General features: G+C 48.3%; 1 protein-coding gene across 5 annotated transcripts in view; it reads left to right on the top strand.

The window, feature by feature from the left end:
* Window positions 1–541: 541 nt before the first annotated feature.
* LOC137141137 (zinc finger protein 620-like) overlaps window positions 542–13,980 on the top strand; it is a 55,213-nt gene continuing 41,774 nt past the window's right edge. For 2 of the 5 annotated variants that reach the window (XM_067529982.1, XM_067529981.1), the window contains exons 1-3: window positions 542–649; window positions 2,890–3,016; window positions 11,957–12,083. In XM_067529982.1, coding sequence (XP_067386083.1) covers window positions 632–649; window positions 2,890–3,016; window positions 11,957–12,083 — 272 coding nt within the window. In that variant the 5' untranslated portion in view covers window positions 542–631. Of the gene's footprint in view, window positions 650–2,889; window positions 3,017–6,044; window positions 6,193–7,352; window positions 7,434–11,956; window positions 12,299–13,980 lie in introns of those variants that run through there. The other 3 variants (XR_010916543.1, XM_067529980.1, XM_067529979.1) reach the window with 3 other exon arrangements.

Here is a 13,980-nt window from a genome sequence, read left to right as displayed (position 1 = left end):
GCTCCAAGGAGCGGCGGGAGCTACCCCTCCCAGCCTGCCCCGGGGACAATTCCGTCCATCTACATCCCAGGTAAGGGACGGGGAGCCCCATCGGTCAGCTGAGCTCTCCACCATCGCAGATACACCCCCCCTGCGCTCTCCGCCGCCCCTGCTCCCCTCCATCATGCGCCTCTCGGACCGGAAGTGACGTTGGGCGGGGCAGAGCCCGGCGGCCGGGGAGCAGCTCCGGCACGAGACGGGCAGCAGCAGACGCTGTGAGGGCGGCGGGAAGGCAGCGAGCGGCTTCAGCAGGCGTTACGGCGCATGCTCAGCCCAGCCTGTCGGCCGCACATGTCGTATCTGAGCCAGGGACCGGGAAGGGGCGGGGCAGCCCAGCCGGGGGGGGGGCGGAGTCTGTGCTGACACAGGACCCCAGGTGACGGGCGGGTGTGTCGGGGGGGGAGAGACGCTGGGAAATAGGGGAGGGGCTGAGGAGTCGCGGGGGTCCCCAGGCTAGGGCCGGGGACAATGGGGAGCGATGGGGGAGCTTGTCTCAGTGCTGGGCAGAGACGGGGCCAAACCCCAGACACTTCCTCTGTAAGGAGTGAGCACGGACAGCATCTTCAGATCGAGCCTCTCCTGTGTCTGTCCCATGTCTGCTGAAAAGCAGGTCAGGTTTGGGGTATCCCCGTGTCCAGCTGCAGCAACTTCTCCTTGTGGGGAGAGAATTTCGTGCCTTGAGGCATTCTCCACCCTGGTGGCTGCAAGGGATAAATGATCAACCTTCTTCTGTCATTTCAGACTCTTTCCTCTCCCCCGTTATCTCCGTTGAATGTTGTTTGATGAAAGCCATTTGTCCCATATTTAATACACACCAAGGCCAGAGGGAAGGATGTCTCCCAGCTGCTCACACGGAAGTTGTCTGGACCCTTTTTATTTCTTTGGGGGGAAAGAGGAGGAGTTCCCTCTGTGACTGGCTCCCTGCTGCCCCAGGCAGTGCCCAGCATGGCTGAGACTCTCCATGCTACTGTACTAACTCTTCACTTTTCTCTCACCATGGTCATCAGCAGTATCCCAAACCCCAGGAGGAATGGTGCCCAGGAGGGGATGCTTGCCCCTGCACTGAGATGGAGTCACCTGTGGGGTGGTCCCTGGTAGCCATCCTTTGCCAGTCACAGAGCGTGGAAAGATCTTAAATTTGTCTCCTTCATGCTGTCCATTGTCCTGATAAAGGAGCCTCACCCTTTGCTCTCTCCACCCGTGGGACTGGCTGGCAGGGGCTGCTCATACATGGATAGAAAGTTATGAAATGTTAATATGAAATCACCACAGATTGTGCTTTTCTCTCCTCCTTTAAAAACTGCAGTATGTTCAGGTTTTTGAGGGAACACTTCCTGTGAATACCCCTAGCTGCAATGATCTGTTTAAAAAGATTCTGGCCTCATCCCTCCCAAGCCATATTTCTGCTCTCTCTGAGACCAGTGTTAATCCAGAGTCACTGTAAGGAAGGACAGAGAGTGACTCCAGATTAACATGGGTGTGAATAAGATCAGGATCTGTTCCTGTGGCAAAGACGTTTCAGTTGTTACTAAAGAGGGGAAAGCATGCTGCATTGTGATCTGGGAGCCCAGGCTAAGCAGCTGCTGCTCCCCCCTAAGGGGTCTGGGCTAGGGAGTGACCTTGAGTGAAGTGTCCTCTGTGCCCAGTCAGCTATAATTACCACCCCGCCCCCGTAGGCCAGCATCTGAGCCAGAGACCTCAGGGAACATGCAGGAGATTGTGCAGTGTCATTTTCATGCCTAACAGCCCTTCTTCACTGCATGTCTGTCCTCCCCCTAGCAGTTGCCATGATCCAGCCATAGAAGAGTGGACACCCCGGAATGGTTGTCTCTCAGCCAGAGCAGGAGGAACAGGGGGAGGGAGACACAAGGATAAAAAGGAGAGAGAGACTGAAAGAGGCAATTGGAGAAATAATTGGAGTGAGAGATTCCCAGACCTCTAACCCACCCCAACACACTTATTGCAACATCCCTGGGCAGATTCACTTTCCTTGGAACAAGGTGAGGTGCAGGAGAGGAAAAGCCAATTCCTGACTCTCCCTGTGCCTCTGACTGTGGGAGTGTGCTGTCCTGGGGACAATGTTAGGGGGAATCCCCCAAAGTCACTCCTTTTGTTCTGCATTTGGTTCCCAGACTTTGTTTCTGGGAGGGTTTTAAAATGTCTCCGTGGTTTAGTATTGGTGGGCGGGGCTGAGTCAGTGCTGTAATTAAGTGACCAAACATTTCATCAGAATAGAATCCTAGAAAGGGAGGGCTGGAATGCCCCCAACACCGAGGTGTTGATTCAGTCTGTCCTTAAATACTTCCAATGATGGCGATTTCACAGCCTCCCTTGGTAACCTATTCCTGTACTTAACTAGCCATTTTCACAATCAAGTCACGTGGCTGACTGAAAATCAATTTGTGATCCACAGAAACCTCCGGATCCTTTTGAGTACTGCTGCCCCTTAGCCAGCTACTCCCCATTGTGTAGTTGCACATTTGATTTTCGTTCTCTAAGTATAGTACTTTGCACTTGTCTTTACTGAATTTTATCTTGTTAATTCAGATCAATGCCCTAATTTATAAAGATCATTTTCAGTTCTAACCCTATTCTCCAACATGCTTGCAACCCCTCCCAGTTTGGTGTCATCTGCAGATTTTATAAGCATGCTTTCCACTTCATTATCCAAGTCATTAATGAAAATACTGAATAGCACCAGATCTTTGACTGGCTGCTGCCAGACCCCATTAGATGTATCCTCCCAGTTTGACAGCGATTCATTAATAATTACTCTTTACATATAATCTTGCAAAAAATTGTGCATCCATCTTGTATTGAGTATTGAGTGGGGGGTTCTTGTTCTTTCAGGGGCCAGTGACCTTCGAGGAGGTGACTGTTTATTTCCTCAAGGAAGAGTGGGCTCTGCTGGACCCCACTCAGAGAGCCCTCTACAGAGATGTCATGCAGGAGAACTATGAGAATGTGACCTCGCTGGGTAAGGATTCCTGTCCTCTTGGTTATTAGAAGGGGAAATGAAGAGTTAAGGTTCACAACACCCCACAATTCAAAGTCAACTCTGCCTTGTTTCAGCAACACCCCAGAAGGCCAATGAAACAGATACTAGCTCTCTACCCTCCCAGCTACAGAACACTCTGGGAACAGAGCACGGGAGCAATATAGCACAAAGTCTAACATCTTCTGTTTGGTAAGACAAAACTTCGTTTGGTTTAGTATAAAGAACAGAAGCTATCTACATCTGGCCTGCACTCAAACACTGAACCTACTATACCCAATCCATCTCAGACTTTCATAATGTTACCCTTGACCCTTGCACTGAGGATTCCTTCCGCATCATTGCCTTCGTTTACCCCTCACTGAGACCGCTAGCATGTATGCCTCCAGACTCCTGACAATTGTTATGAGAACACAGCCTTGTGCCCCTTTATTGACACAATCTACAACAAACAGCACTGACATGAGGAATACCTGTTCCTTCAAGTTTCACATGCACCTCTTTTCATATCAGTCAGACCTCTACCAAGCTGCTCCAACTATTCCCTCCACCGTTCATTTAAAAGCTACAGCTGACACAGTGCACACAGCTGGAGTGCATGTGGATAAATGCTGGTACTCAAATCTGTGGAACACAACACAGAGTGGTATGTGGTATGAACACAACACAAACAATGGCATATTCTTAGTCCTTCTGTTGATTATTAATCAATACATTTTAAGCCAAAGAGATACTCTTAGGTCATCTAGTCTTACCTCTAGCATAATATAGGCCATATAGTTTCATCCAGTTACAGTTATAGTGAGCTGAATATCTTACGTTTTAATGGAAATATTTTCCAGAAAGGCATCCACTTGTGACTTGAAGACTTCAAGAGATGGAAAATTTGTCACTTCCCTGGGAAGTTGGTTAATTTTCCACTGCCCTTACTGACCTCTTCCCAGTGATCTTTGCCAGTTCCAGGGTTAGGGGGTAGAGGCAGAGTTAAGGTACATTGTAGGGGTGGTGTGTAATTTAGTTCTTCATTTTCTTGTTGTCAGAGATTTTAACTTTCATGACCACATGGTGGAAGAGCATGAGGGCAGCATTGGGCAACCTTAACTTTGCTTTAATGTTGTTTATGGGCATTTAATTTCTTTTATTTCTTTTTATGAACTTCTTTTTCCAGTATACCGTGTTCACACTAAAGCTTTTGCCTTCAAGCTATGTCAGGTAGGGATGTGACTTTTCACACCACCACCAACAGAGCAATCCTTGCAAAACTCTCAAATATCAACTCTAAATTAGTGACTAGTCCAATATCTCCATGTACATTTGAGAGTGCTTTCAAGTATTGTTCTTAAAAGAGATATTTTGGTATCAGGGCAAAATTTCCAAGAGAAATTCCGGCAGAATAAGAAAAATCCTCAACACACGTTGTCTGACAGTTGTCAGTGATAGGGCTCAGATTTAGATTATCTGTAAGCACAGTTCAAGCTGTGGGAGGCAGACCTATCCTTACTTACAGACAGCCCCCCAACCTGAAGCACATACCAACAACCATGCACCCTACAAGAAGGCCAACCTATCCCTGCAACAAACCCCGTTGCCAGCTCTGTCCACACATCGACTCTAGTGACACCATCACTGGTCCTAACCACATCAGCCACACCGTAAGGGCCTTATTCACCTGCACATCTACTAAAGTAATATATGCCATCATGTGCCAGCAATGCCCCTCTGCCATGTATACTGCCAAACTGGACTGTCACTATGCAAAAGAATAAATGGACACAAATCAGACATAAAAAATGAAAACATCCATAAACCAGTTGGAACACACTTCAGTCTCCCAGGACACTCTGTCACTGATTTGAAAGTTGCCATATTCCTACAAAAATACTTCAAAAACAGACTTCAAAGAGAAACTGCTGATCTTGAAATCGTCTGCAAACTTGACACAATCAAACTGGGTCTGAATCGGGATTGGAATGGTTATCTCATTACAAGAATAGTTCCAGAGGGGTAGCCGTGTTAGTCTGTATACAGCAAAAACAACGAGAGTTCTATGGCACTTTAAAGACTAACAAATTTAATATTTGCAGGCATAAGCTTTCGAGAGACTTCAGCTCCCTTCTTCAGATGCAGTAATACAGAAAATCGTCTCTAATGACATCATCACTGGTCCTAACCACATCAATCACACCATAAGGGGCTCATTCACCTGCATATCCACTAATGTTATATATCCCCCTCCTCTGTGATCACCTGCTCTTCTCCTCCCCTTGTAATTCCCTGACTGCACAGAAATGGTGACATTTACATCTACCCCTTCTCAAACATCTCTCCCTTCCCCTCCTTCCTTTCCCTTTCAGCTTGTGCTCTTATTTTTAACCTTTCCTCACAAACAACCTCCAGCTCAGACTCACAACGAAGAGGAAGCTCCCGGGGAGGGGGGCAATTGCGTTCCTCCCCTTCTCCATCCCCCAGTTTAGCCCAAGAGGGGCAGATCCTGGCAGGGGCCAAGGGCAGAGGGTTATTTGCTGTTACAGCAGCTCGGAGTCCCAGGCTGGGAGCAGATTCCCAGGGGCTGCCTGCGAGATCCCCTCTTAGTTCCCAGGGACATTTGTGCCCAGTCACTTTCCTGCCCCTCCCCAGAGCTGGGTCTCTCTCAATTTCCCACGGGCTCCAGCTTCCCATTGGGGGTCGGCAGAGCCGGGACTGCCCCATGGGCTGGTGCCAGCTGCAGAAAGTTCCCGGGGCTTGGCACAGCAGGGATTTAAGCAAGGTCTCTCCCAGCCCAGACCCCTCTGCTCAGCCCCGTCTCCCACATCACACTGGAGGCAGCTAAGGTGCCGCACGGGGGCTAATCGCACACTGCTCTTCCTTTGTGCTCCCAGACACCTCGGGGGTGATCAGTTTTCCGGATTTTATAGGGGCAGTCCCGATATTCGGGGCTCTGTCTTACATGGGCACCTATTACTCCCCAGCCCCTGTCCTGATTGTTCACACTTGCTATCTCTCTGGTCAGGATCACCCTCGACTCCTCCCTCTCCCCCAGCAGAACCCGCTGCCTGTGCCTGCAAAACAGAGACTGAGGAAAGGGGATGGGGAAGATCCCTGGCTTTGAAGTGGGGGAGGCTGCACATGCCTGGACAGCCCCATGCGCCAGGCATTCTGTGAGTTCTATCTTTACATAAGTAAGACTGTTTCCTCCCCTAACTACCTCCCTTCCTACCGCCCTGCGCTGCAAGCTGGGCCTGCAAAGAGCTGGCGACTCAGAGGGACAAGCTGGCTGGGGTCCAATCTGTCATTGCAGCAGCCTCTGTTGGTGAGAGAGGTGCTTTCGAGCCACACAGAACTCGTCTTCAGGTCTAGGAAAGGCTGCGACTAATGCTCTGCCCGAGTTAGCAGCCCGGCTCTTAATCCCTGCCAAACGGGTTGAATAGGAAGCCTCCCTCTCTGACTCCCACCTTTAACCACTGCACCTGAATGAGTGAAACTGGAGAGGGGAATGCAGCCCACAAGGATTCTGGGCAACAGGTCAACCTCTAGGGCTGCATGCAGTGCCAAGCACATGGTAAGCGGAGGAATGATCCCTCTGTTGTGGGGAACTTTCCTGGCTCAAACACTGCCCTGGTGGGATTGGTTAGCAAAAGGGTCTGAATCCTTGCTCCCACTCGCTTTACCCTGAGGCCTGCCTGACCATGAGGATCCGTTTCCCACTGTGCTCTGTGGTGGAGTCCCCGAAACCCTGACAAGGTAGTGCCCATAATCCCTGGGGGCTCGATCCCCAATCTTGTCATTTTCACTGAGGACAGGGGCTAGGGTGTCCCTGACCCACTGATCATTGCATATGGTGCAAAGCGATACAATTTATCAAACAGCAATCAACTGAGAAAATGAAGAAAAGATGAGAAAGGTTAAAGGAAAACACCTAACACCACCCCCTGGGCTCATGGACACCACGTACAGCATCTCTGGGCTGTAAGGAATTTTCAGTCTGTTTCTCACGTGTCCCAGGCCTCCTGCCCAGGCCCTGGTTGTGTCGTAGGGATGCCGAGAGTCAGACACTTCCTCTGGCAGTGGCCACACGCCCCCATGATCTACGTGGCAGGGCCCTATTTCAGAGTTAAGGTTGGCTAGTGCAACATCACTCCCTTGCAGAACCTCCATTTCAGCAAAACCCACACTTCTCAAAACCAGGAAATGCACTTAAGGTTGCCCCCGTCACCTTAACCGAGTCCTCTTTCACCAGTGTCCCAGTAACACACACCTATTTTCTCTGTCAACACCCTGCTGGCTGAAATCTACAATTTTTCTTCATCGCCTTTTACAGTCCTTCAAACCAGACCTCCAGCCTCATCGCGGACTGATGAGGGAAGACACCGCGGGAAGCCAGACTGGGATAGGGGTTGGACATGGTCTTCCAGTGATAGCAGAGCAAGATCCCTGACCCCTACTCAGATCAGCCTCACCTCATTCATCCCTCCTCTCTCACACACATTGCACAACCTCACCCCCCAAAATCCTCAAAAGTCTGGATAGGGGAGCTTATTTCCCTTGTGATCATCTGAGCTCCCCCTCCCCACCTGGACGCAGTTGGAGTAGAGGCCGATGCTCCCTCCATCGCTTCCCTTTGGGAACCGATGTGCTAATTTAGAGGAAGATAACAAGGCTCAGATGTTGAGTGGCTGATCTTTCTCCAGATTCTCCACAGTTCCAGCACAGGATGCTTATTGAAAGAAGTGACTCAATATCCCACTTCTAAGTTTTATTAACTGGAACAAATAAAATTAACACACCTAACTAAGGTAAAATGACTATCAACACTACTCAGCTAACTAAGGATTAAACAGTATGGTTATAAATTCAGGTCAAATCAGTAAACCAAAAAGTGAACAATGATGTTGCATTGGAATCAAGTCATCAATTTAGTCATAGAATCATAGAATATTAGAGTTGGAAGGGACCTCAGGAGGTCATCTAGTCCAAACCCCTGCTCAAAGCAGCACTAACCTCAGCTATATCATCCCAGACAGGGCTTTGTCAAGTCTCAGTTTAAAAACCTCTAAGGATAGAGATTCCACCACATCCCTAGGTAACCCATTCCAGTGCTTCACCACCCTCCTAGTGAAAAACATTTTCCTAATGTCCAACCTAGACCTTCCCCCCTGTAACTTGAGACCGTTGCTCCTTGTTCTGTCATCTGCCACCACCGAGAACAGCCTAGCCCCATCCTCCCTGGAACTCCCTTTCAGGTAGTTAAAGGCTATTATCAAATCCCCCCTCATTCTTCTCTTTTGCAGATTAAACAAGCCCAGTTTCCTTAGCCTCTCCTCATAAGTCCTGTGCTCCAGCCCCCTAATCATTTTTGTTGCCCTCCGCTGGACTCTGTCCAACTTGTCCACATCCTTTTTGTAGTGGGGGGCCCAAAACTGGACACAATATTCTAAATGCGGCCTCACCAATGCCGAATAGAGGGGAATAATCACTTCCCGCGACCTGCTGGCAATGCCCCTCTTAATGCAGCCCAATATGCTATTAGCCTTCTTGACAACCAGGGCACACTGCTGACTCATATCCAGCTTTTTATCCACTGTTACCCCGAGGTCCTTTTCTGCAGAACTGCTGCCTACCTCGTCGGTCCCCAGTCTATAGCTGTGCATGGGATTCTTCCTTCCTAAGTGGAGGACTCTGCACTTTTCTTTGTTGAACCTCATGAGATTTCTTTTGGCCCAATCCTCCAGTTTGTTTAGGTCCTTCTGCATCCTATCCCTACCTTGCAGGGTATCTACCACTCCCCCCAGCTTAGTGTCATACGCAAACTTGCTGAGGGTGCAATCTACCCCATCCTCCAGATCATTAATGAAGATGGTGAACAAAACCGGCCCCAGGAACGACCCCTGGGGCACTCCGCTTGTGACCGGTTGCCAGCTAGACATGGAGCCATTGATCACTACTCGTTGAGCCCTATGCTCTAGCCAGTTCTCTATCCATTTTATAGTCCATTCATCCAACCCATACTTCTTTAACTTGCTGATAAGATTACTGTGAGAGACAGTATCAAAAGCTTTGCTAAAGTCAAGGTATATCACATCCACCGCCTTCCCTACATCCGCAGAGCCAGTCACCTCATCATAGAAAGCAATCAGGTTGGTCAGGCATGACTTTCCCGTGGTGAATCTGTGTTGACTGTTCCTGATCACCTTCCTCTCTTCCAAGTGCCTTAAAATGGATTTCTTAAGGACCTGCTCCATGATTTTTCCAGGGATTGAAGTGATGCTGACCGGTCTGTAGTTCCCCAGATCCTCTTTCCTCCCTTTTTTGAAGATGGGCACTATATTTGCTTTATTCCAATCCTCAGGGACCTCCTGTTTTGAAAGTTTTGAAAGATAATAGCCAATGGCTCTGGAATCACCTCAGCCAATTCCCTCAGCACCCTCGGGTGCATTGCATCCGGCCCCATGGACTTGTGTATGTCCCTTCCTTCTAAATAGTCTTGGACCTGTTCCTTCAGCACTGCGGGATGTTCGCCTCCTTCCCATTCTGTTCCACCCAGTACAGTAGTCTGGGAGCTGATCTTGTCTGTGAAGACAGAGGCAAAAAAGGCATTGAGTACCTCAGCTTTCTCCACATCCTCTGTCACTAGGTTGCCTCCCTCATTCTCTAAGGGGCCCACACTTTCCCTAATCTTCCTCTTGTTGGCAACATGCCTGTAGAAACCCTTCTTGTTCCCCTTCACGTCCCTTCCTAGCTGCAACTCCAGTTGTGCTTTGGCCTTCCTGATTTCATTCCTGCATGTTCGAGCAGTGTTTTTATAATCCTCCCTAGTCACCTGAGCAAGCTCCCACTTGTAAGCTTCTTTTTGTGTTTAAGTTCACCAAATACTTCTTTGTTAAGCCAAGCTGGACTCCTACCATATTTGCTATTCTTTCTGCACATTGGGATGGTTTGCTCCTGTGCCCTCAATAAAATCTCTTTAAAATACAGCCAGCTCACTTGGATTCCTTTCCCCCTCATATTAACCTCCCAAGGAATCCTGCTCATTAGTTCCCTGAGGGAGTCAAAGTCTGCTTTTCAGAAGTCCATGGTCCGTATCCTGCTGTTCTCCTTTCTTCCTTTTGTCAGGATCCTGAACTCGACCATCTCATGGTCGCTGCTGCCTAGGCTGCCATCCACTTCTACTTCCCCCACCAAAACTTCCCTGTTTGTGAGCAGCAGGTCAAGAGAAGCACGGCCCCTAGTTGGTTGCTCCAGCACTTGCACCAGGAAATTGTCAGCGACACTCTCCAAAAACTTCCTGGATTGTTTGTGCTCTGCTGTATTGTTCTTCCAGCAGATGTCAGGGTGATTGAAGTCCCCCATGAGAATCAGGTCCTGTGAACTGGAAACTGTTCCTAGTTGAGTAAAGAAAGCCTCATCTACCTCATCCTCCTGGTCTGGTGGTCTATAACAGACACCCACCACGACATCACCCTTATTGTTCTTGCTTCTAAGCTTAACCCAGAGACACTCAACTGACATCTCCAGTTTCATACTGGAGCTCAGAGCAATCATAGGAGGGTGGGAGCTGCAGGAGGCACGATATATATAGGGCGGAGAAAGGGAGGAGACAGGATGTGACAAACCTGCTGGGACTTGTGTTATCCATGGTGTAGTTTCAAGAAGCAGGCTCATGGGAGTTGAGGGTAGAACTTCCCCTCTTTGTGGAACAGAAAATAACCCCCCGCCAGGGCTGGGAAAACTTCCCAACCTCCCAGTGCTGGAGCCTGAATCTTCTGACACTTCAATATTTACCATCCCTCTCCAATCTTGGTGTCAGCTGCAACCTTTATCAGTGGTGCTTTGATATTCTCCTCCAGTCATTGATAAGTCTATTACATTCATTCTGTTATCTGTATCAGCCAAACTTCTGATCTCATCCAATAAAGATATCCAGTTAGTTGGATAGGATCTGTTTTCCCTAGACTTTTTTTGATTGGTACTTATTTGTTACTCTCCTTCAATTCTTTATGAATGAAATCCAGTATCAGCTTCTCCATTGTCTTGCCCAGTATCAGTGTCAGATTGACATTCTTGGAATTAGGTGGTTCATCACTTTTACACTTTTTAAATATTGGCACAACATTAGCTTTATTCCAGTCTTCTGGAATGTCCTCAGTCTTCCAGGATGTACTGAAAATCAGCTTTGACAGCCCAGCATGCTCCTCAACCAGGTCTTTTAAAACTCTTGGGTGCAAGGTTTCTGGACCTGCTGATTTTAAAACGTCTAACTTTAATAGCTGCTGTTTTATGAGTTATGATTGGAATGGAAAGAGTGTCATCGTCAGCATCATATAATGTGACTACATCATCTGTTTGTTTTTCCCCAAATCCAGGAGAAAAAAATCTATTCAACACTTTTACCTCTTCTGCATTATTTTTTGTAATTCTGCCATTTCCATCTAATAATGGACCAATACCGTTGTGAGGATTCTTTTTGTATTTACTATACTTTTAAAGACTTCCTCATTTTCCTTGTCTCCGCTGGCCCTACATTTCTGTGTGCCTCCCTTATCAATTTTCTACAATTCCAACCTTCAGATTTATTGTCTTTTCTACTGATTTCCCCTTTCTGCCATGTATTTTACTGGGAGGGTGTGGGATTCCTACCGAGGGCTGTCTCTGAACTGTGCTGGAAGCTCCATTTCCTATCTCAAACTCTGGCTAGCAGGTATGTGATAAATGTGAAGATCCTTCCACGCTCTGTCAGCTGGGAGGAACAAAGGTTCTCTCCCTGTCCCCTCACCCTGATGCCTCCTGGCTGCTTTGAGTAAGGTGAGGGTATGACTGTTAACACATGCCTCCCAGAACTTCCCTTTACTTGGCCCTGCTCTCCCGTGAATAGTGGAGTCGTCACTGGGGTAGCAGATACTGAGCGGTGTCCTCTTCCTCTTTCAGGGGCCCGTGACCTTCGAGGAAGTGGCTGTGTATTTCATCAAGGAGGAGTGGGCTCTGCTGGACCCTACTCAGAGATTCCTTTACAGAGAGGTCATGCAGGAGAACTACGAGATGATGGCTCTGCTGGGTAAGGAGTCCTGTCCCCTTGGTCGTTAGAAGCTGTGGGGTCTCTATCCAAGTTTTGATAGGTTTCCTTGCCCCCCTATCATGACTTATCTCCCACCCGCTATTATAAATTTTTGGACACGTGCATATTTGGTGCTGTTGGTCAATTAAAAAGATGATTTTTTTAAAACCTATATTTTACTTATCCTTACTAGATGCATTAAAACTAAATGAATAACTGTGCAGGCAATACCTCCTCAGTTCCTTCTCAACTACCCCTGGCTATAGATGGAGCTAGAACTGTCCATTCACGGACTGTTAACTCTCTCTAAATTGCTAGTTTTAGTTTCTTTTGAAGCCCTTTTATCTTTCTTTGCTTCATTTACATTTTATTTTGGCCGTTGCCTTAAAAAAATAAAAGAAAAGGACTGTGTCTTCCATTGAAGCCCTGTGGTACTCCTGGAAAAGGAGTGCCCAGCTCCCCAGGCTTCAAGAGTGCCTCAGTTGCAAGGAAAATATCCCCGTGACTGATGGACACTCGCAGTGCATTCGCTGCCTGGCAGAGAAGCACATTCCACAGAAGTGTGGCTTGTGTCAACAATTGAAACCTAGATCCAGGAAGGATGGAGGACTGAGGCTCAAACGCCTACTCCTGGAGTCAGTCCTGCAACCACCAGAATCCCGACAGGAACCCTTGCTGTACCCCACCACTTGGAAGACCCAGTGGGCACAGGCAAAGAAGCATCGGTACCGCAGGGGCATGAGAAACATAGATTATCCGCCTGTGGGACGGCTCTTTCAATACAGTCATCAGTATTGGTACTGCCAATGATATGCCAGGCACCGACGGACCCTGCTATCAGGTCCACATCTCCGACGCTGTTGGTACAAGCCTCTCGGCGCTGATAGTGTTCGCTAGAGCCGATACACTCCGCACCGACAGTTTTCTGGTGCATGATGGATCTTTTGGTGTCTGACACACTGGACTCCTCTATTTTCATTTCCGGAACCCTAGTACCGAGATCACCTGGAGCCGTTGGCTCACTGACAACGTCCCGCCACACACTGCCCTTTTCATTGTTGGATTCAGAAAGTGAGCAAGAGGACCTAGCTTCCCAATGCTCTTCTTACCCACTGTTCAGACCCCAGCTCCACTATAGACACCAGACATACCACCCTCTGACCTACAGCCTGCAGGGCTTGGGCAACAGTGTTATCAACCATCGGGCCATTATCCACTACAATGGCTATACTGGGACCCCTGGCAGGCTCAAAGGCAGCAGACCTCCATCACCTCTAGTGTGGCCTTCCAGCAGCCAAGAAAGTATCCTCCTTCATCCGCTGCCTCAAGGATTTCTGAACTCCCCAAGCAGGAAAGAGAGGAACTGGAGGTCAAAGTGGAGGAGGAAGTCACTCCTCAATCTAACTCTTTATCATCATCATGAGATGAGATGGTGATGGCCCTGCTGCCATCTCTGGTGGATGACTTAGTTTAAACTGTTCCAGGATTTGTCACAGATTTGCAAAGACTCTCCAAATAGTTTTATACAGCGTTTCTGAGTCTCACCATAAGCTGGTGGACATACTACATTCCTCCACCTCCTCCCAAGTGGCCCTCCCTATTAATGAGGCTCTACTGGACCCCAAAAATGTGACATGGCAGAACCCTACATCCATCCCATCAACTTGTAAGAAGACGAACAAGATATATTATGTGCCAGCAAAGGACACGGAATTCCTATTCTCACAGCCACCTCCCAATTCGATCATTGTGGATGCAGTTAACTCTGCAGGTAGCCAACACCAATTTAAGTCCACCCCTTATGCATGGGTGCTTGGACCTGTTTGGCAGAAAGGCCTACTCCTTGGCCACCCTCCAATACAGAGTTTCAAACCATCAAGACTTGTGGCTGAGTATG

Source organism: Emydura macquarii, unplaced genomic scaffold, assembly GCF_026122565.2.
Source record: "Emydura macquarii macquarii isolate MOO-44397 ecotype Brisbane River unplaced genomic scaffold, CSIRO-AGI_Emac_v2 contig_3004, whole genome shotgun sequence".
In the NCBI taxonomy this organism is placed as follows: Eukaryota; Metazoa; Chordata; order Testudines; family Chelidae; genus Emydura; species Emydura macquarii.
The sequence above is the reverse complement of the archived record's forward strand: the minus strand, read 5'-3'. Positions and strand labels throughout refer to the sequence as shown.